This window comes from Hypanus sabinus, chromosome 1 (genome assembly GCF_030144855.1).
Source record: "Hypanus sabinus isolate sHypSab1 chromosome 1, sHypSab1.hap1, whole genome shotgun sequence".
In the NCBI taxonomy this organism is placed as follows: domain Eukaryota; kingdom Metazoa; phylum Chordata; class Chondrichthyes; order Myliobatiformes; family Dasyatidae; genus Hypanus; species Hypanus sabinus.
Window position 1 is genome coordinate 92790400 of NC_082706.1, and position 24312 is coordinate 92814711.

General features: G+C 41.3%; 1 protein-coding gene across 2 annotated transcripts in view; it reads left to right on the forward strand.

Annotated features, from left to right (window-relative positions):
* The window catches only part of LOC132395550 (collagen alpha-1(XXI) chain-like), a 210471-nt gene that overhangs the window by 114706 nt on the left and 71453 nt on the right, over nucleotides 1–24312 (forward strand). For both annotated transcript variants that reach the window (XM_059972345.1, XM_059972338.1), the window contains exons 15-16: nucleotides 3490–3543; nucleotides 21360–21413. In XM_059972345.1, the coding sequence (XP_059828328.1) occupies nucleotides 3490–3543; nucleotides 21360–21413 (108 nt within the window). The remainder of the gene's footprint in view (nucleotides 1–3489; nucleotides 3544–21359; nucleotides 21414–24312) is intronic.

The following is a 24312-nucleotide window of genomic DNA, read 5'->3' on the forward strand; positions in this document are numbered from 1 at the left end:
CTAGTGTCATTGTTGCTGACTGCAATAAGTGGAAAAGCATACAGTTTGCTTAGAAGTTTAAAGTGTTAACTCCAACCAAACTAGCCGATATAAGCTTTGCTGATATTATGATTGCAATGTTGATTGCATAATGCTTTAAGTTTCATAAGCAGAATCAAAAGGAAGGGGAGTCCATTTCGGCTTACATGGTTGAATTGAAGAAATTCTCTGAACATTGTCAGTTCACTGATGGGCTTAATGATGTACCAAGACATCATTTAGTTTGAGGAATCTTGCAAGAAAGCATTCAAAATTGGCTCCTAACTAAAGCACAACTCATATTTAAAAGAACAGTTGAAATTGCTGTATCAATGGAAACAGCGGCCAGAGATGCAATTGAGTTGCAGTCAGGAATGAAAGTGAGCATGAACAAAACTGCAAAGTCTAAACAGAAACCTGCCTGGGCAAACGAATTATGTTATTGTTGTGGCAGGGGCTCACATGCACCAGACCAATGAAAGTTTAATGGCTATCAGTACAGGAAATCAAAAAAAGTAGGACAGATACAAAGAGCATGTCAGGCAGAAATAATAAGTGGACTGCATAGGGAAGAGAAAAAGATAAGTCAAGTTGCAGTTTCAAAAAGAGCAGTAAACTGCATTCCATTGATTAAAAATCCAATAATGATGAGAATGGCATAGGACTAGGTAGCCTTGAGATTTACAATGTGAAATTTAACAAGAGACAAGTAATATGGCTTATATCAGAATTGAGTGGCAAATTAATTAAAATGGAATTGGACATGGGCTCGGCTGTTTCAGTCATTCCACAAAATGAGTTTCAGTGGCATTTTAGCAGAACTCTGCAAATATACAACCAAGGACTAATACTGGAGAAAGATAACTCCTGTGGGAATGACATTCATAGCAGTGAAATACAGCAACCAACAAGCCACATTGGGCTTGTATGCGGTAAAAACAGAAGGGCCAGCATTGTGGAGCTGTGATTGAGTGACAACTACAAAGTGATTGGAGATCCATCCACTATTTGCATGCTACATCCCCTGCAAAAGAGTCAACTGAAAGCAAATTAAGAAAGATGATGGATGGTGCCACTGTATTGTTCAAGGATGGCATTGGAAAACTCAAATATAACAAAGGTAAAATAGTGTTTAATGAAAATGCTACACTTGAGTTTTATAAAGCCCAACCGGTTCCTTATACTATCCAGTGAGCTATATCACATGGAGGCTGAAGAAATTCTTTCCAAGATTGAATGGATTCCATGGGCAATGCCACATGTTCCTTATTTTTGGAGTTGCATCTACCCCTGAACTCTGGCAGACAGCTATAGACCATGTACTGCAAGGCTGCCCAAGCACTTAGTGTTTACGTGAATGACAAGGAATATCTCCAAAATCTCAAGACAATGTTTGAAAAGATCAGAAGATTGTGCGCTCAGACCGTGATGCAATAAATGTGTATTCTTTCAACGAACATCACTTACTGTGGTCACACCATTGACACACAAGATTTACACAAGTGTGCTGAGAAAATTCAAGCAGTGGTGGATGCCCCATGACCAAAGGAAGTGTCACAGTTGCAGTCCTATTTAGGATTTGTAAGTTACTATAACAGGTTCCTGCTAAACTGGCTACTGTGTTCCAGCTCTTGAAGTCATTACTACAGATTGGGAAGAAATGGCAATGGACAAAGCCTTATGACGTGGCTTTTCAAAAGGCAAAGGAAATTGTGATGTTAGACACTGTACTCACACATAATGATCCACATTGTCCAGTGAAGTTTGCCTTTGACGTCTTGCCTTATATAGTATAGATGCAGTCATGTCATACGTTGTGAGTGATGAAAGTGAACACGCCATAGCTTTTGCATCATGTTCCATTACTGCTTCAGAGAAAAATTAGACACAGATTGACAGAAAGGCCTTGAGTTTGGTTTGGGTATAAAACCTTTTAATCACTACTTCCATGGGAGAGTGTTTACCCTCATTACTGATCAACCATGAGTATCCATTTTCAATCCACAGAAGGTGTTCCACTAACAGTAGCAGCATGTTTCCCATAGGACACAATTACTAGATTGATTTCAAGAGGACAATTAATCATGAAAATACTGATGGATTGCCCCATTTACCATTGGAGAAGGAAATATCTGAAAAATTTCAAAAGAGGACTCCCCTCTTGATATACAAACAAGCTGGTTGAACTCAGCAGGTTGGGCAACATCCGTTGAAATGAGAGGTCAACGTTTCGGGCTGAGACCCTTCGTTTTCCCTAATTGAAATTGAAAGTCTTCCTATTATGGCTGAGATAATCCAAAGGGAAATAGAAAAGACTCACACTGTCTCAGGTCCTTATGGCAATGCAAAATGGCTGGGATGTGCAGCAGAAATTCCAACTCCCCCATTTTTACCAGCACTGGAATGAACTTGCCCTTGATGGGGTTTACCTTATATGGGGATTGAGAGTTGTTCTACCATTCAAGCTCAGAGCTAAAGTGTTGAAGGAGCTACAAGCTGGTCATTGAGGCATGGTCAAGTATTGTCTGGCTACATCACAGCATGTTGTGGAATCACCAATCCCCTTGAATAGAAAATCCTATAAAAAGTTATGGGTATGGCCCAGTCCATCATAGGTAGTCCATCTACACAACGTGTGGTTGCAGGAAAGCATCAACCATCATTAAGGACCCCCATTACGCAGGACATGCTCTCTTCTCATTTTTGCCATCAGGAAAAAGGTACAGGAGCCTCAGGACTCACACCATCAGGTTCATCAACAGTTATTACCCCTTAACCATCAGGCTGTTAAACCAAAGATAACTTCATTCAACTTCACTTGCTCCATCACTGAAATGTTCCCACATCCTATGGACTCACTTTCGAGGACTCTCCCTCACATGTTCTTGATGTTTACTGCATGCTTGTTTGCTTATTTTCTTTCTTTTTGTATTTGCACAGCTTGTTGTCTTTTGCACACTGATTGAAAGCCCAAGTTGGTATAGTCTTTAATTGATTCTATTATGGTTATTATTCTCTTATGTATTTATTGTGTATGCCCACAGGAAAATGAATGTCAGGGTAGTTTATGATGACATATATGTACTTTGATAATACATCTACTTTGAACTTTATTTAGGGTAGGGTTTCCCAACATGCAGTTCATGGTCACCTTGGTTAATGGTAGCGGTTCATGGCATAAAGTTATTGGGAACCGCTGATTTAGGGGAACAGCTTGGATGAATGTAATTGGATGCATTCAAGGGCCAGTGAGTGAGGGGGTAACAGAAGGTTTGGCGGCAGATGAAGAAGGCTAAAAAAAGTTTGTGTGTTCAGGAGTGCTGGTGTGGACTGATCAGGCTGAATGGCCTTTCTCTCAACTGCTACCTACTGTAAGATTAAAATGTATTGAAAGGAAAAATGTGTACAGAGCATCATATAAAATCAGTTATTTTGTCATCTTGACAGCAAATCTACATTATTTGCTTTCAGGGAGGGCCTGGCGTTCCAGGAATAAATGGACATCCAGGACCTCCTGGTTTAAAGGTAGGATACATTTTATGTTATCTGTAAATATAGTGTTGTGGTACCTGGTTCCAATTTTGAAATTCTCCTGTTATTCTTATATATAACCCCGAGCCAAGCACTTCTTGGCAGTTTAGTGGATACGGTTAAAACTAGAACTTCTCTATGGGTAGGACAGATGTCTAAGTTACATAAGATGTTATATAACAAGAAGTGTCTATTAATCTTTTCACCAGAGATTTAATTTTTATTGGACTGCATTTTGAAAATCATTGAACCACACGAAGATATTTGATGGTCCAAATGATTACCCTGCTTGGCACATTATACACTTATACAGTTGTGTGGTGTCATTGTATAAAAGTGGAAAATCAACCAACTTGTTGGAAGAGTAAAGGTTCTGCAATTAATGTTCCTCCTTTTCCCATTTCTAAACAGTTTAATAGTTTGGTTTAAAAGTTCCTTTCTAAATCATATTTATCCAACTGGCAACTCCATGAAGAGCCAATGTAATTTTTACACACGCAAACCAGATCAAAATATTATAGTTGTCTGGCAGCAGAGTTCCCACATCTAACTTTGCGCCTTGTTTGAATGAAGGAACTGCATCAGGTGGTTTTTGGCAACAGTTGAACTTTTCCCAAGGCTTGGCTACACGTATTCACACTATTGAGCAATATTGAAGGCATTTAGATGCCAGAGGGTTGAGATGGTGGACATTGGTGCCATATGGAAATAATAAAAAAGAGTGTAGAGATATGCTGGGGAAAGAACTAGAAGGTGAGTGGTGATGCCGGTGCCATTTGAGTGGGGGACGGGGGATGTAGTAAGAAACTGGGAGGTGATAGGTGGAAAAGGTAAAGGGCTGAAGGAGAAAGAATCTGATAGGAGAGTAGAGTGGACCATGGGAAAACGGGCAGTGGGAGGGGCATCAAGGTGAGGTGAGAGACAGGTAACAAGAAAGGTAAGATGGTAGAGTTGAAGTGGGGAATTGAAGAAGAGGGAAGGGGGAGGGAGAAAAATTACTGAATATCAGAGTAATTGATATTCATGCCATCAGGTTGGAGGCTGCCAAGATGGCATATGAGGTGTTCCTTCTCCAACCTGAGAGTGGGCTCAGCATGGCAGTAAAGAAGTCCATAGACTGAAATGTCAGAATGAGAATGGAGATTGGAATTAAAATGGTTGACCACCGGGAAATCATGCATTTTGCAGATGGAGCGAAGGTGCTGGACAAAGTAGTTCCCTAATCTATGTAGGGTTTCACCAGTGTGGAGGAGGCTGCAAAGTGAGCACTAGATACAGTTGATGACCCCAACAGATTCACAGGTGAGGTGTTGCCTCACCTGGAATCACTGTTTGGGGCCCTGAATGGAGGTGAATGGGCAGATGTAGCACTTCTTCTCCTTGCAGGAATAAGTAGCAGGAGGGAGATTTATAGGGAGGGATGAGTGGACAATGAAATCACAGAAGGAGTGATCCCCCTGGAAAGTGGAGAATGGTGGTGGGGGGGGGGATGTAAAGATATTTTTGGTCCTGTTGAAGTTGGTGTAAGTTGTAGAGAATAGTGTGCTGGATGAGAAGGCTCATGGGCTAGTAGGTGAGGACAAAAGAAACTCTATCCCTGTTCAGGTGGTGGGAAGGCTTAAACTCCTTCCTCTCCCCTCACCTTCTTATTCTGGCTTCTTCCTCCTTCCTTTCCAGTCTAGGCCCTGAAATGCTAATTGTTTTTTTTCTGTAGATACCTGACCTTCTGAGATCCTTCAGTCTTTTGTGTGTGTTGCTCTGGGTTTTCGGCATCTGCAGAATCTCTTGTGTTTATGATTAGAGGAATACTTTGATGGGATGAGATGTTTTATGTAGAAGAGACATAGTAAGATAATTGTATTTTTGAAGTTTTGTGAGAGACAGGTCATTGAAAGCAATGCTCCTCACCAACCAGTGACTCTAGAATATTTATGCTAAATCAGGCCAGATGGCTGACTGAATGACTCATCAGTTAATGCGAACTATCGGTTAACATGAATGACCTTGTCACCTGCTTTTTTCAAAGCACAAACTAAGATGAACACTAGGATATATGTATACTTTAAGTAATATATTCCCTTCTATTTAATCTGATGAATATATATTTTGCAACATACCATAATGTTGTGTCAATGTAATCAAATAATTTGTTAGAGGATGCATATCTAAAGGGAACTTTGCTTTTGCAAAATGCCTACTCTGAGATAAAGCAAAAATCATTTTTAGATCATTGAATGGTTGTGTGGTTGATGTGCCAGTTTTATTATTTAACAGCTGGTAATCACATTCTCTCCTGGTTTTCAGATTATCTTTTGTTGAAGTGTTTTGTCCCACTTGAAAGATTGTTTTCCTTCCTCTTTTACTGGCTATGCTACCTTATGGAGATATTAGTCCAAGTGTAGTTAACCTACTCAAGCTGACCTTCCTCTGATTTCAGAAGCATGTTGATCTTGCTAAGTGAAGGTTAACTTCAATGAATTACACAATAAGGAGTAGCCCATTTAGAATTGCGATCAGGAGAAACTTCTTCAGAGAATGGTTAAACTTTAGAGTTCTTTACCCCTGAAAGCTGTGAAGCCTCAGTTCTTGGGTTAGTTCAAAAAAATCTGTAGAATTGCCTAATGCCACAATAGGTCTATGGCAAACACAATCTCAATGGCTCTTCACATGGCCTTAGATTACCTGAACAGTAAAACAATTGTGTCAGGATGCTGTTTGTTGACTATAGCTGAGCATTTACCTGCATAATTCCTACAGTCCTGATCAAGAAGTTACAGAATGTGAGCCTCTGTACTTCTCTGTGCAATTGGATCCTCGACTTCCTAATCGGAAGACCACAATCTGTGTGGATTGGTAATAAGATCTCCTCACTGATGATCAACAATGGCACAGTTCAGTATGTGCTAGTCCACTTCCCTACTCTCTCTATACCAGTAACTATGTGGCTAGGCATAGCTCAAGTGCCATCTATAAATTTACTGATGATATAACAATTGTTGGCACAATCTTAGATTGAGATGAGAGGACGTACAGGAGTGAGATATGCCAGCTAGTAGAGTGGTGTCACAGAAACAATCTTGCACTCTATGTCAGTAAGTCCAAAGAACTGATTGTGGACTTCAGAAAGGGTAAGAAGAGGGAGCACAAAGCAATCCTCATAGAGAGATCAGAAATGGAGAGAGTGAGCAATTTCAAGTTCCTGGATGTTAATATCTCTAAGGATCTACATGGTCCCAACATTTCGTTGCCATTATAAAGAAGGCAAGGCAGCGGCTATATTTAATTAGGAGTTGAGGAGATTTCATTTGTAACCTAAAACACTTGAAAACTTCTCCATCTGTACCGTGGGGAGCATTCTGACAGGTTGCATCACTGTCGGGTATGGGGGGGGGGGGTGGATGCGGTAGGCTACTGCATCAGATTGATAGTAGCCACAGAAAGTTGTAAAATCAGTCAGCTCCATCATGGGCACTAGCCTCTGTGGTATCCAAGTCGTTTTCAAGGAGTGGTGCCTCAGAAAGGACCCCCATCACCCAGGACATGCCCTCATCTCATTGTTACCATTAGGAAGGAGGTACAGAAGCCTGAAGGCCCACATTCAAAGGTTCAGGAACAGCAGTGGTTCTGCTCTGCCACCCAATTTCTAGATGGGCATTGAACCCATGAACACTAACTCACTGTTTTTCAAACTATTTCTGTTTTTGCACTATTTTCAAATTAGCTATTTAATATACACATACATACTTACTGTAATTGATTTTTTTCCAATATCATGTATAGCATTGTACAGCTGCCGCTAAGTTAACAAATTTCACAATATGTGCCAGTGATATTAAACCTGATTCTGATAGAATTCTGGATAATATGGGAATGAAGTGATCTGGAGATAATGTCATAGTCCTGTCGTAACAGGTAGATCAGTTTTGATCCAACTTAATTGCTGGGCTAAGTTCAAAGGGCAAATTGACACTCTTGCTTCTGTCTCTTGTGTTTTGGTGTGGCAAAGCAGACCACTGCTGGGATGGAAGTGCATTAAATGTTGCCTACACTGAATACTTAATGGAATAATAAATGCACATCGAATTAAGTGGAACTAATATTAGAAGCAGACTGTGATGAAACTATGCTAAAACAAAGGACAAACATCTGCCCCTTTTTGTCCTGATTTGATTAAAAGAGAACAGGTTGAGCAGGGCACATTAGAAAAGCAATCAATTAAGCAGATCAAGCTTTTCAGATATCTGGAATGCATTGCCCAGAATAGTGGTAGAGGCTGATACAATAAGGCATTTAAAAGGCTTTTAGATAGGCCCATGGATGTAAGGAAAATGGAAGGTTATGGGCTGTTTAGGAGGGAAGGATTACATTGATTGTGGAGTGGGTTTATAGAATAGGCATAACATAGAGGGCCAAATGATCTGGGCTGTTCTGTTGAAAGAATTAATCCCCCAAGATACAAATCTTCCAAATATGCATAAAATACAAAAGAGTATGAACAATGGCTTTACAGAATTGGGCATTGTTACTTTTTGTTTCTCAGCCACTAAATGGCGAAAGCAAGAGCTCATTTTTCAATCATGCCATACTGTTTTTTTTTATTCCACGGTATTGTATGATTAAAAATTGACTTTACCCTTGGGTAAATCAAGATAATCTCTATTTCTGGGTTGGATCACACCATTCCAACATCTGGACTGCATGTTTCCTGGAATGATGCCCCATTACACATGCACTACAGTCTGTGCAATAGTCATACATGGAATAGCATCACTCTTTCAGTACTGCTACTCTGACAGCATCTTGGGCAAATTTTACTCAAGTGGTGCATGATGAAAGGTTTTCCTGGAATGAGCAATGACAGATGGAATTTAACCTGTTAAGTATATATGAAACCCAAAGATTCCTACAGGTGACAGCAAAGATAGATAAAGGTATATGCAATACTTGCCTTCATTAGCCATTGGCATAGAATATGTAAAGTGTTTGTTTAACTTCATAAAATATTGATTAGGGGCACAGCTACTATATTATATACAGTTCTGGTCACCAAATTGTTGGGGGGATGTGATTGCACTAGAAATGGTGCACTGTATACTGACTGAGACATCGTCTGGGATAGAATATGTCTCTTATGAGGAGATCCTGGATAAGCATGGTATGTTTCCCTGAGATTTACAAAATTGAAGGCATTGAAATGGTAGATAGTGAAAATATTTTCCCCATGAAAGAGTTATCTAAGGCCAGAGTCCATACGTTTACAATGATGAGTAAGATGTTTAGAGGGAATCTGAGGAAGATTTCTTTCTGGAGGAACGATTGGAATCTGCAATGCAGTGACTGAAGGAGGAGTGGAGGCAGAGGCTCTTAAAATTTACGATGCACCTGGATGAGCATTCGCATCAACAAGGGTGTGAAAGGTGCTGGTAAATGAGTGAATAGAGACAGATCCTTGATGGACGGCATGGCTACAGGTCCTGCTTCTCTGCTGTAATACTCCATTTCCTTTGGGTTGATCCCAGAGTGGGGACATTTTTAAATAGAGCAACTTGTTCAAGAAACAAACATATGGTACTCCTGTCAAGCTATTGAGTTCAAGAATCAGGAAATAATGTTGCAGATTTATAAAATTCTAGTTAGGCTGCATCTGGAGTACTAGTGCTGGTTGCCATTATAGGAAAGATGTGAAGGTTTTGGAGAGGGTGAAGAAGTTGTTTAACAGGATGCTGTCTGGACTAGACAGCATGTACTATGAGGAGATGTTAGATAAACTTTGGTTGTTTTCTCTAGAGCAGCAGAGGCTGAGGAGAGTCCTGATAGAAGTTTATAAGACAGAGAGGCATAGAGTAGCTACCCTGGTATATTTATCCAAGGTAGGGAAGTCTACTATTAAAAGTCATGCATTTAAGCTAAGAGAGAGTAAGTTCAAAGGAGACCTGTGGGGCAAGTTTGCAAGTTTTTTGCACTGTGGCAGATGCTTGGTTTGCACAGCGGGGATGAGGGATAGTGAAGGCAAATTGATAGAGACATTTTAAAAAAACTAGATAGGCGCATGAATGTGCAGAGAATGGAGGGATGTGGACACTATGTAGGCAGAAGGAATTAATTCAGTTAGGTGTAATGCCCTGATTCATATTACTTTTTACAATTACGCTGTTATGTATTTCACCTTGTGCTGTTCTCTGCAAGCTGCTTGTTTGGGTTACTGCTGAAGATAAGAGATAGGAGAATTGTGTGCCATCCAAGTAGGATGGCTGGATTAAGGGGTGGTTTCTCTGGTGAGGGACACTAAGGCTGGGCTTGGGGCTTTTGTTAAGGAGATGAAGAGAGAAGACACCAGAGAGAAGAGGTTGTAGGATTTGACCTGGAGCGGGGCCGTGATTCGATGAAGCCTGGGGGGAGATCGAAGGAGGATCGGTGAAGGGGAAACCGTGAGCAACAACTTGTGCACGTTAGATTGTTTCATTAAAATTGGCCCTTTTCTTTTTCTGTTCTTTCTTTACTAACCCTTAAGTCAAATTAAGAATTATAAAGCTAAAGCTTTCAACTGTATGCGGTGTACTGTCTGTTATGTCAAGGCACTTATTTGTAACAGGGTAACGAATCACACAGCACCCACACAAATGGGGGGTTTTGGGGTGGGCTCGTGCTTTCATCTCACAAGTTGTCTTCCCCAGACTTAGGTAGCTGACAGAACCAGAGTGTTTCACAGGCATATTAGTTTGGCATAATACTGTGGGCCAAAATGTCTCTTCCTGCTTTTCTACACCAATTAGCCACTGTATAAGGAACCTATTGTTCCTAATTCAAGATTGTTTAATGTCAGTTCTGGTACACAGGTGTAAAGGAGAATGAAACATTTGTGACTCCGGATCTGATGCAGCACAAAAAAACACAAAAGCTAAAGAACTAAATTATAATAAAAAACACAATAAATAAAAATACATAATATAGCTTATATACACAGATTGTATGTCCGTAATGTTAAGCTGTAAATAAGGTGACTGACAGGAAATAATAAAATAGTGATAGAGGTGTTGATCAGCCTTACTGCTTGGGAAAGTAACTTTGAGTCTAATTGTCCTAGCATGGATACTATGCAGACTCCTACCTGATGGGAGTGAGACAAATAATCCATCAGCAGGATGTGTGAAATCCTTCATGATGTTGCTGGCCCTTTTCCAGCAAGGTTCTGTATATTATATGTCCTTGATGGTGGATAGGCTGGTGCAGTGAAGTGTTGGCATCCATTATAGAGCCTTCCTGTCTGCCGCAGTGCAGTTTCCATACCATGCAACAACACAGCTTGTCAGGATGCTCTCCATTGTGCCTCTGAAAAATGATGTGAGTATGGATGTACAAAGTCCAACTCTCTTCAGTATCCTCAGTAAGTAGAAGCTTTGGTGAGCTTTCTTGACTATGCAGGATTCACTGTGGGACCATGAGATGTGTGGGAGTGCACTCCCAGGAGTTTGAATTTGCTTGTGGTTTCCACTCTGTGCCACTGATGTAAGGAGCAAATTCCCCTGAAGTTGATAACCATCTCCTTTGCCTTGTTGACAGTTAGGACGGGGTTAAGTGCCTGGCACCAGGCCGCAAGGTATTCCACCTCCTTTCTCTGTAGCCCTTTTCCTCGTTGTTGGTGATGCGTCGCATCACTGTTGTGTCATTGGCAAATCTAACGATGAGATTGCTTGGGTGTTTGGCCGTGCAGTGATGTATGAGCAAAATGTACAGCAGTGGCTTAGCACACAGCCCTGAGGAGGCACCTGTGTTGAAGATGATGGGGCAGGAGGAATGGTTGTGCATCCTGACTATGTGAGATATGTTCGTTAGGAAGTCCAGCACCTAGTTGCACAGGGGTGTACTTAGACCAAGCAGTAGGAGTTTGTTCACCAAGGTCTGTGGGACAATAGCGTTGAATGTTGACATACGTGTCCTTATTTTCAAGGTGTGTCAGGGCCAGGTGCATGACATGGAGTGGTTTTATTGTTAAGCATATTGGTGAGTGTCGGAAGTGGCAGGAATGGAGTTTTTGACATGTGTCATTATCAGCAGTTCAAAGCACTTCATGATGATGCGTGTCAGTGCCTCTGGGCTGGGCGGTGGTCATTTAGTTCAGAAGGTGCAGAGTCCTTTGGTGCAGGGATAACGGTGACTGATTTGAAGCACATGGTGCCAGCTACCTGGATAAGTGAAGAGCTGAAAATGCCTTTGAAGATGACAGTGAGCTGGTGTGCCTGAGCACTTGACCTGGGACGCTGGCTGGCACAGCTGCCTTATAGGGGTTGATTCTCTGCAGAGCCCTTCTCTTGCCTGCTGCTGCTGTTACAGTCAGTGGCTGCTCATCTGAGAGAGCGCCGTTAGCTTTTGTGGTTGGCAATATGTTGCATGCGTGCATCAACGTTGTTTAGAGTATCAGGGAGGACGGCGTCACTGGTCCAGTCAACGCTGTTTTCCTTGCTTAGTGGTCTCTGAATGTATATTTGTGGTGTTCAGCTGCTGTAGCTCATCCACTTCAAGGGTCAATATGTTATGTGTTCTAAGATGCACTTTTGAACACCACTGTGGTAACACGTGTTTATTTGATCTACTATCACCTTCCTGTCAATTTGAACCAGTCTGGCAATTCTCCTCTGACCTCTCTCATTACCAGGGCATTATTGCCCACAGAACTGCCGCTCACTGGATGTTTTTGTCTCACACTCTGTGAACTCTGCAAACTCTAGTGATGGTTCTACATGAAAATTCCAGTTTCCGAGATACTCAAACCACCCCATCTAGCACTACTAGTCATTTCACAGACAAAGTTACCTCAATCACGTTTCTTCCCCATTCTCATGTTTGGGCGGAACAACAATTGAACCTCTTGACCATGTCTACATCCTTTTACGCATTGAGTTGCTGCCACATTATTGACTGATTAGATATTTGCATTAAAGAGTGGGCATTCAAGCGTAACTAATAAAGCGGCCACGAAGTGTATGTTCCAACGTAGATCTCTTCCTCATATGCTCTCTCTGCCCTCTCCCATCCTTTTATTTCCCACAGTCCCCAAAAAAATGGGCATGTGTGCTGTCTGCCAAAACTTCTAAAAAGACTGAGATTCATAGATTGTTGAAGCTTGTGTTAACAAGGGAACTGGAGGAAAGGCAGGTATAAGCACTGAGATACAGAGCAGTGATGATCTGTTTGAATGGCTTAACCAGCCTTCGCTTGTTCCTATGTTCATTGGGCAAGAGCTCTTTAAGAGCTGCTGTTTTTGCAATTTCATATGGGTTTGAATCATGGGGCACTGCTCAGTTTGTATGTGTGGGTAAGGTCTTGTGGAACAGCACTGGAATTGAGTGTAATACTCAATTTTTAAACAGAAACAGCTTCAGAAAGATCGGACTGTCATATTAGCAAGTATTCCATTGTTATTCTGATAAAACACTTAAATTTTGGAAAAGAAAAAGCATGCCTCGTGAGTTCTACGGTCTTTATTTTGCAGGGCAGAGTGCTGACTTATAAATATGACAAACTCTCTATCTGTCAGTAGGCTATTATGAATTGCCAGTGATTAACTATGACTACCTTGCAATGCAGAATGAGCTGTCAAATCAATTATTTTATATTGTGGTTTGGCAAGGAGAACTTAAGAATCTGCTTGATACTCCTTCAGTAGAAAAGATTGACCTTCAAACTGACATGAGCTTTCATTCTTGATGAGTATCCTGTAGAAAACAGAAGGCAGTGTCATAAGCTGTCATTTAAAATATCTGTGATGGAATGTCATCTAAGCTACTTCTTTTTCTTAGCTGTGAATATGTTCTGTTAGGATTTTGAAGGTCTAGCCAAGATCACAGTAGGTTCTTTGGAGAGCTACTGGAAATTCAGAGCTCTTGACTTTCTGTTTATTTGGATTTATTAACTGTGGGATCACTTCTAATAGTAGTGGGTAGTTGCTCCATATGTCAATACTACAGCGCGTGACGACCCTGCCTTACACGAGTCCCGAGCTCAGCTGGCTCCGGCTCACAGTTCCCAGTATGGGCCCCTATCCAGGGTTACGACCCCACTGCCTTGTGGGTATCTTCGGGAGGAGAAGGCTAAGGAGTGAACCCTACACAAATCCGGAGTGGAGCCCTTAAGGCAATTGGATGATGTATCACATCACCTCCTGGCAGCTCCTGCAGCCAAGCTGATGCCAAATGTACTGCTTCACATTCCTTTGGACCACATCCACGAGGCTGAGATGTCTGGGCAGCCCAGGATCTCCAAATTCATCGCCCAGGTCTGCGCCCCGGAACCGGGCGCGTCCGTTGTCTACTTAGGCGGAGCCATTATTTATTATTTTACTTCCAATACCTAGTTGTTTGTCATCTACAATGTAGATCTCAAAGAAATGAATCCAGGACGATGCCGGGAAATAGCAGAAAATTACATTGTAATTAGAAGTAGCAATTATCCATTATTACTTAGGCAAAACATAAGCGATAATTGTGTGGAGCCAACAAAATGAACATGTGGACTATTTGTCCATTTGCATGGCTACATTTATCAGTGTGTCAATGTACCAGTCCAGATGAAATGTCTTAACACTGTCCTTTTCCCTCCACAAATGTTGCTTGGCCTGCTGAGTTCCTCAAGCATCTTGTTTGTTGCTCCAGATTCCAGAATCTGCAGCTTTTTATCTCTTTGTATCCATAACCTGGACTGCTTTGCTGAACTTAACCCAACAGACTTGCAAAGTTGAATGTTTTCTTGGAGGGTAGAGATTTTGAATTTCAGTTTTTTGGGTTCAAGATTATGGAGTACTCCCAACAATGCTCTGGTTGATGTAACCAACCAGCGACTCCCCTTGGGTATCTTAAAATGGCTTTTAGGTTCACATTAACCTGTTGTCATTCAATGTGCCAGCTGTTACACACTCTGTGTGCATGCAGATGGGAATGCCCGGAAGGAGAAGCTTAGTCCCAGCAGCTTCAGGAACCACGGTATGACACACTCACGATCTCTGTTGGCTGAGCTGTTCATGGAGTATGATTTCTGTTCTTCAAAGGATGAAACATGATCCATAAAACAGATGTTTCTTCCCCATTAGCTGTTTAGCGAAATTAAGCATTTCTAAAAAGGAAGCTGTAGATATGGATTGAAATGCCTGAAGAGTGATAGTTTCCTTCTGTTGATATCTGGATTCCATATACTGGGATTGTCAACATATTGGGAAAAGTTTGGCGAACAGTGTAACTGTGGGGTCATGAATAAATGTGGAGCATCCAGCTTTAAGAGAGCTCCTCGAATGCCCTGACTGAAGGATGGTGTTGACAGGCAGTGCTGGCTAATGTAGCTGTGTGACTGGAAACTGTGGAGGAGTCTTTAGCTCACTGGCAAACTGAAGGGAAGGCAGCTGTCACAACAGCCGAACAGGACAAACCGTAGGAGGGGAGTTGTAGGCAAGAAAGCCAGACGGCACAAAGCCTGGGGCACTCAATCAACTCTGTAGGTCACCGCTTTAAAGGGAGGCATTTGGAAATGAAGTAATTTGGTTTTAGCAGAAAAGGGATGCTCCATTCTGTATAACAGCTGTATGTCAGTAATATTTACAGTCTTGCGCGGCACAGTAGGTTTGTGCCGTCAAAGTTAATCCTATGGCTATTGTAAGTGCAGTGTTCTGCTACCGCCAGTTTCTCCAGGTAGCCCAAACAGATGCACCTCCTGTGCTCCTTGATGTGGCTGATATACGCTGCTCCCGATTCACAAGGAATGCCGAAGCACCAGCTGTCCGCATCATCTTTGACTCTTCTAAGCTGTGATTTGGGCTTCTTTACGAAACTGCTGTGGCCAATGGCTTTTGAGACTGTCTGGTTAAGGAAACCATTGAAATAAAACTAGAGGGAAAGAATTTTAACAAAGATGATGTAAGAAATGGAATTCGATTGGAAACAAGAAAGCACAGCAGAAACCTGATTGGATGAGGACTGACCAATCAAGAGGGACAGATGATGGGGGTATAAATACAACCAGACTAGACATGCCCAGGCATCATCCCTGATGAAGATGGCAGTTCGTCATCGAAACGACAGATAAGATTGATAGCCTGTACCCAGATGGAAGCCCAAGATATGTTTATTCCTTGGTTAATGTATTGGTTTACTTATTATAGTTAGTTTGATTTGTTCTTTCTTTTCCATACATTGGGAGTTTGATAGTCTTGTTGTGTGGGTTTTTTCATTAAATGGGTTCTTTTGTGATTTTTTGTTTTGTAGCTGCTTGAAAGAAAAATGTCAAGGATTTGTACTATATACATACTTTGATAATAAATGTACTTTGAACTTCTTTTGTTGCATAGCCCGGGAATGAAGAGGTTAACATATGAGGAACGTTTGGCAGCTTTGGGACTGTACTCACTGGAATTTAGAAGAATGTGGGGGAATCTCATTGAAACCTGCTAAATGTTGAAAGGACTAGATAGGGTGGATGTGGGGAGGATGTTTCCTGTGGTGGGGGTATCCAGAACTAGAGGGCATAGCCTCAAAATTGAGGGGCGACCTTTAGAACAGAGGTAAGGAAGAATTTTTTTAACCGGAGTGTGGTGAATCTGTGGACTGCTCTGCCACAGACTCTGGGCACGGATTCAGGGCATCAAAGGATATGATGATGAGGGGTTGAGTGGGATCCAAGATCAGCCATGATGGAATGGCGGAGCAGACTCGATGGGCCAGATGGTCTAATTCTGCTCCTGCATCTTATGGTCTTATATCTGAATCACATAGCATCATATTTTTGTGCATTACACAATCTCATTTCTATTTTTGAAAATGTTCATTGAATTCAGTGACTTTAACTTGCATCATATATGCACCTTATTGTCTGTTAATTTATTTGTGGAAATATTACTTTGTGTTATGTGTGTGAGTTATGTGTACCGTGTTGTCCACCTTGGTCCGGTGGTATAGTGTACGGTTCAATGACAATAAACTTGAACTTAATGTACAGATCATGAAACTTCATTCTTGGTCCTTTATATGTCTGCTCTGCTACTGCGTGGAGCAGTGTAGTGTCTAAGGACGTACAATATATGCCTAAATGCTGCACCTGTAATTGTCAACTATCCACGTGTGGCTCACACTGTTCACAGACTGCTTGTGCATGGCAGAACTGCTCGCCACTAGTTCAGAATTGCTCCCCACTAACTAGCTGACTTACTCATCTCTTCCTTTTTGCCACAGATATCACCAGATCTTGGCTGAGGCAATTTTTTCAAGGTTAGCCACAATTCAAGTACTGGATTATGGAAACATCCACCATAGAAGCACAAGTCTCACTTTATAGAGAGTTCAGAACAAAAATTTAAATTCATGAGTTTTGATCTGTCTGTTCTTTCGTGTTGAAATCTAGTTCTGCCTTATCCAACAACTTCATTCCTTAATGATGGCCTTTGTAAGAACTTCCCTTTTACTTCTGCCTGCTGGCACACAGCATTTGTGAAGTCGTAGACTGATTGAGCAACCAGACACATTAAAGAGCTGAAATGCCCAGTTGTTACTTTGCATGTTTAAATGTTGCATAAGGGGCTAAATAAACCTTGGAATTTCCTCTTGGAGCACAAAAACAAATCCCTCCACCCACTAATTCTTTGCCCGTCATTGTGTACCTGACAGTGAGAATGTTCAGACTCCACACAAGACAGCACTGGGGTTGAAACTGAATGTGACAATTGGAGTCATGAGGTAGTAGCTCTTTTAGTAGCACTTTCATGCCAGTGCCAAAGCTGAGGATCTCTTCTGGGCCATGATGTAGGAGAAGATCTGCTCCCTAGTCAACAGGTTGTAGGCTGTCAGAAGCAATATAAAGAGATAGACAGCCAGGAAATGATGGAATAGTATTTCTGAAAAGACATGTTTGATTTAACTTAAACTGCTTTGAGGTGAATGCGAACCAGATGTGTGTGATGATCTGATTCTAAACCTGAAATGCAGACTGAGAATTCTTTGTGGAGTGCACACTGTAAAATATTATTGGGCTTGTAGCAATAAAATATGTGGATTTCTACTGCAAAATATTGATTTTGGCAAATGAACAATGTTCTTAATTCTATCAAGAAGAGTTAAAACATACTCAGGTGTGACCGTAACTAAAACTTAAGAAGTAACTTACATCTGAGTTAATAATATATTCATGTTATATAACCAGTAACAAAAGGATGTCTGAGAACAGCCTTTGTGTGTAGTTAATGAATACTTTAGAAATATCAATGTATTTACTCTCTCCTTGACAAAACTGTGCTAGATTTTATGGAAAATTAATGAGCAGTTCCCTTTTGTAGTTATACATTTGTAGGATTGGTCCTGTTAGGCAGCAGAGAATGAATTAGTTTCATATTTCCAGAACTCAGATGTTAAAAAGAGTAATCAAGTAAATCACCTTCATTTGAACATACTTTGTTAAGTTACAGTGGCTAAACTAACTGCCAGCTCATCCTGGAGATGTAGGTGGAAACTAGAGTACTCATAGGGAAACCACGGGGTCATAGGCAGAACATTGAAATTCCACGCACGCTGCATCAAAAGTCAGGATTGAATCCCGGTTCCTGGAGTTGTGAAGTAGCAGCACTGTGCTGTCCTGCGAGATTTCGACTCTTCATCCTCGTAATGCAATACCAGTTGCACAATGCTAGAGACCTGGGCTCAGTTTTGATTTCTAGTACCACCTTAGTGAAATTTGCATGTTATTCTGTTAGAAATAGGTTTCCTCTGAGTCCTCCAGTTTCCTCCCACATTCAGAGACCTGCAGTTTGTTGGATTAATTGGTCACTGAAAATTGTCCCCATTAAGTGGTAAAGCCTGGGAGGAGTTGGTGGGAATTTAAGAATACAATGGGATTAGTATCAGAATCCCATTGATATCACTGGCATATACACACGTACACACTCACATTCACACTCCAAAGAATGAGACAGGTCCTGAAAAGCCAACTGAATGGAAAGAACAAGATCAGAGCCATCAACGCATTTGCCCTACCCGTCATCGGATACCCAGCTGCAATAGTGTGCTGGCGAAGGAATGAACTGGAAGCCGCAGACGTCAAGACCCAGAAGCTGTTAACAATACATAGAGGATTTCACCCAAAGTCCAATGTCAAGTGACTGTACACCCGCTGGAGCGAAGGAGGACAAAGACTTGGAAGTGTCAAGGCCAGACACCTGGAAGAAATGCAAAACATCCATGAGTATGTCAGCATGACGGCCCCTAAGGATGACCTGTCAGGAGAATACCTCAGACAGCAGGCAGGGGGCATGGAAATGGAAGCAATAGAAGCAGGGATCAATCACACCAGACAAGACCCAAGATAAAAACTGTGCAAGAAACCCACTGAAACGATACAGCACATAGTAGCAGGATGTAATGCAGGCAGGAACAGCATACACTGAACAGCACAACAACCAGTTTGTAGGAATTGTGTACAGGATCATCTGTTTTGAGTATAGATTGGATGCTCCCAGGGCCAAATGGGAAACACCCAAGGTAGTGGAGAATGAAAAAGCACAGATCCAGTTGGAATTTTCAAGTACAGACTGATAAGCAGTCTGTACCAACCAGACATAGTAGTACCGGATAAGGAACAGAAGAAAGCAATAGTAATAGATGTGGTAATCCTGAATGATAGTAATATCAGGAAGAAAGAATATTAGAAGCTGGAGAAATTCCATGGCTTTAAAGAGGAGATAGGAAGGATGTGGAAGGTTAAATCCAGAATTATCCTAGTGGTAATGGGAGCACTTGGAGCTCTGACTCCTGGAGTGGGAGGGTGGTTCCAGCAAATCTCAGGAACAGTATCTGAGATCTTGATCCAGAAGAGCACACTACTAGGAACAGCAGGGATATTGCGCTGAACCATCAAGCAGCCAGGCTTCTGGCAGTAGACCCAAGAATGAGGGAAAAATGCACATACAAACCACCCATAATGGGTGAGGAAAAGAATATCTATCTAAAACAGTTAAGTTAGATAAGTAGTACAAAAAAGAAAAAAAAAGTAGCGAGCAAGTGTTCATAGGTTAAATGTCCATTCAGAAATCTGATGGGCAGAGGGGAAGAAGCTGTTTCCAAGTCATTGAGTGTGTGCCTTAAGGGTCTTTTACCTCCTCCTTGATGGTAGCAATGAGAAGATGACACGTCCTGGGTGTTAGGGGCCCTTGATGATGGACACCACCTTTTTGAGGCTTTGCTTCTTGAGGATGTCCTGGATGCTGGGGAAGCTAGTGGCCATGACGGAGCTGACTGAATTCACAACGTTCTGCAACCCTCTTTGAACCTGTGCCGTGCTCCCCACCCCACACCAGACAGTGATGCAGCCAGTTAGAATGCTCTTTGCGGTACACCTGTAGAAGTTTACGGGAGTCTTTGGTAATGTCTTTGGGAGTCTCAGGATTGATCCTCAAAGATGTTGATACCCAGGAACTTGAAATTATTCACCTTTTCCACTCTGATCCTTCTGTGAGGACTGGCGTGTGTTCCCTCATCATTTAGTATGAATGGGTGATTGATAATTACTGTAGACTTGGTGGGCCAAAAGGTCTGTTTTCTGTGTTGAATCGCTCTCTGTCTCTAAAATGTTAACATTGAGCATTTGACGTTTAAATAACCAAACTTGTATGTCCTAAAGAATGTTACATGTTTTCATAAATTTGCTTCCAAGATAAAATCAGCAAAATTCATTTTTATTAAAACCTTGGATTGAATAATACCCCGATGCGCACAGTTCTTCAGGTATTTAGTTATCCTGATCCTCTTAACATCTCCACTGAATGCATTTTATAAATTTAGGGTCAAACCTTCTTCCTGCTTTGCCCTGCTGATATTCATGAATGTAGATGTTTAATAGGCACAACTGTGTTTCAAATATGAATTTCCCATGGTGGGGATTGAAAACTAGAACATTGAAATGATCTGGTTTGATGCTCACCTCCTGTGTGGAGTTTGCAAGTGACTATGTGGGTTTTCTTTGAGTGCTCTGGTATCCTGTCACATCCAAAAATCATTCTGGTAAGTTAATTATCTGCTGTAAATGACCCCTTAGCACAAATAAGTGGTGACAATTAATCAGTGGAATTGACAGGCATGTGAGAGAAAATAAGTTGCAGGGCTATGGGGAAACGAGAGACATGGGACTGATGGCATTACTCTGCTTGGATCTGGCATGGTTTTGTTGGACTGAATAGCTACCTCTTGTTTTGTACCGAGTAGGTGTTCTAGCAGAGAGTTGTTCAGGGAAAGAATAGATGCATTGTCTATACTTTTGTTTAAGTTCCATTTTGAAGGGTTTTCACAGCTGTTCTGGAATGCTGTCTTGTTTGAATTCAATGAGTACATTCCTCCAACATTGTTTAAAAATAGGAACAATGACACACTTGTCCAATGGTTATTTTACTCAACCACCCACCCGAGTTCTGGGCCTTTGATCACATATGTAAGTTTGAGTCCTATCAGGGTCACTGGAGAACTTAAATCTGTGCAATTAAATTAATCTAGAGTTACAATTAAAGCTGGTTCTAGTAATGGTAATCATTGAAAATCCAAATAATCAGATTTCCTCATCTTCTTCAGGTAAGGGAATCTGCTATCTTCACTGGGTCAGACCTCTACGTGAATTCTGACTCATCTCTGTGATTGACTCTTAACTGCTTTCTAAGCCTAGGGACATTCAGATATACATTAAATGTTGCCATTACCAGTAATATCCACATAACATGGATGAATAAAGAATAATATTCTAATGTTGCTTTTGCTTGAATATTTTTGTTTCCTAACCAACAAATTTCTTCCTTCTAGGGGGATCATGGTAACCCGGGTTTGCCAGGAAGAGATGGACGCCATGGACCAATGGTAGGAATACGCTTTTTCAACTGCTGAGTATGTTTTATCTACTTGCTCTTCCTCCCTTGGTGGGTGGGATCACTGACATAGTGTCTACCACTGCTTTGAGCAGCTCCAGGACTTTTCCTTCATGTTTTAGTTTATAAAACACGAATCAATGTGCTAATGATTTGATAACTGGAGAGAAGTGTAAAGGATTGCTTCCAAGTTTGATCAGGGATGCAGACGCAACATCAGGTCGGAAGTAGGGAGATTTGCTGATGATTGGCAGTGCTTGGTTGCATAACTTGGTTCATAACTTGGCAAACAAAGCAGCCCATGTCTGCTTTCAACAATATTCAGGCATGAGCTAATAATTGACATGTAACATCTGTGCCAGAAACATGCCAGGAAAATATCACTACCCACGAGGGAGAGTTTAACCACAGTTAATGGCATTGCCGTTAGTGAGTACTGCACCATCAATATCCTTGGAGTTACCACTGACTAGTACATGTGGACAAGCTACATAAGTGCTGTAGTATCACCTGTTGCAGCCACCCAGAAGAGGAGACACTGAGTCAGTGTGGGAGAGAACAGAAGCTTCTGTGGGCATGTGGAACCTGTACTGGGTTATAAGCTGACCCCCTCTCATCAGTGCATTCCTTCAGTGTTCAGTCAGTGGAGGTCAAGCTGGACCTGAACAACATCCCGTGCACCATTAGTCTACAGGCCATGCTACTTAGGGACTTGACTATATATGTTTTTTTGACAGTATGTTATTTCTGCTATTAAAACTATAAGTGGTATGTGTTGTGTGCTGTTGGTACTGTGTTTTGCACCTTGGCCCCAGAGAAATGCTATCTTGTTCAGCTGTATTCATGTGTAGTTGAATGGCAATTAAACTTCAACTTGAAGCTTATAACTACCCAGGACATTGTGGTACATATGAATGGTGCCATGTCTATCACCCTGAAAGTTCATTGACCGCCAGTGCACATTGGCTATTGTGTGTAATATCTACAAAATGCACCCTGGTTACATGACAAGGCTACTCCTGTTGAACTTCCCGGACCTATTTGGTCCATCATTTAAAAAAACAGATGAGGACTTCTGGTACAAAGCAACAGACCTGCAGTCTTCCCTCTATATCCTCCACCAGCCTGATTTAGCAATGTGTCACCAGTTCTTCATTGTTGGGCCTAAATCCTTGAATTCCCTCCCAAGTGGCACAGTGAGAATGTCTTCCAAAGGAATCACAGATTATCTCTGACAAAAATATTTAACTTAGTGTGTAATTTAGAGTGAGAAACTAACAAGTTTAAATGTTAACATTGATAATAATCTATCTCAAAGCAATTCATATGAGGTTGAAAAGTGTTTGTGGTCATATTAATGTTCAAACTTTTCCTTAAATTTAAAAGTTCGTTTTTACTCATTTGCCAGTGGGGAATATGTGATTTCAAATAAGTTTTAAATAATTCCTTTTTTTAAAAAAATGTCTGTTAAAAACAAATTGTTTACACCCAAACTGTTAACTGAAATTGGTGATCAAATCTTATTTGATCATCAGTTCAGAATGTGTTAGCCTCTACTGTTACAATACGGCAAATTTTGATCAGTTAAATCTGGAGTCTGGTCCAACATTGAAATCTCAAACCAAACCATATTTGTGGACCTCCAGATCGAATGGATGTGGGATGAGGGTGGTCAGCCAAGAAGAAGATTGTGAGTGTATTTAACTTTAAAGTTATTTACTTATTAACTTGTTTATTAAGTTTAACTTACTGTTGATCTGAGGAATTTGACCGCTCTGAAGAGATGAAGCCAGCATGCAGTTGAAAAGGATACCAACAGCTGATAAATTGTTTGTTCCAAAACAAAATTGTTATTTTGTCTGTTTCACTTCAAACATCTGGTAGATCATATGCAAGAGTTTTCTTGCCTCCCTCAACTGATATTCCAAGTTCATTATTTTTTTTATAATGACAAACATTAAAATGTTCAGAATTGATTTAGCTACTTTGGTTTATGTTTTGGAGAGCAGTGTGAAATTAGAAGCAGAGTGCTGACAAAGAGGATTAGTGGTGACCAAAGCAGGCTCTTATTCATTGCTAAGTGTTGAATTTCTTTAACTTTTCTGATATATTCATGAATGGGGAAAGGAAATGGATTTGGGTGGCACAGCTAGTGGACCTGGTGCTTTGTGGTTCCAGTGACCCAGATTCAACCCTGATCTCTTGTGCTATCCGTGTGGCGTTTTTACCTTCTCCCTGTGATCATGTGGGTTTTTTCCAGAAGCTCCAGTTTTCTCCCACAGCCAGGGATGTATGGGTTGGTATGCTGATTGGACATTTGTCCCTAACCTCTAGGTGAGCTCTAGAATCTTGGTGGGGGTGGGTGGAGTAGAATAAAATGAGGAATTTATAAATGAGTGGTTGAAAGTTGGTGCAGACTTGGTTGGCCCAAGGCCTTTTTCTGCGTTGGGTGGCTCTATAACAAGGCTCCCTTTATGACATGTTTGCTGCTGTTTGAAATGGAGGAATATATCCTCCTGTACTGTTCAGAAACTCTACCCCTCTTCCAATTCCACCTGACCCAATCGCCATAAAATCTCTATCCGTTGAACTCTTTCTGAGTCCAATGCCAGCTTCCTCTACACTGCCCACCCATGCTTGTATGCCAATCATGATGCCAATATGACCTAATTCCATCTGCCTTCATGTGGTCCATGTCCCTCTATTCCCTGCCTGTTCACGTCTGTCTAAATATTCTCATCTGCTTCTATTCCTTTTTTACAAAGTGTTCCAGCCACCTACTACTCTCTGTGTAATGAAACTTGCTTTGCACACCACCTTTAACTTTTCCTGCTCTCACCTTGATACTATGTCCTCCAGTATTTGACATTTCCACCCTGAAAAAAGAACAT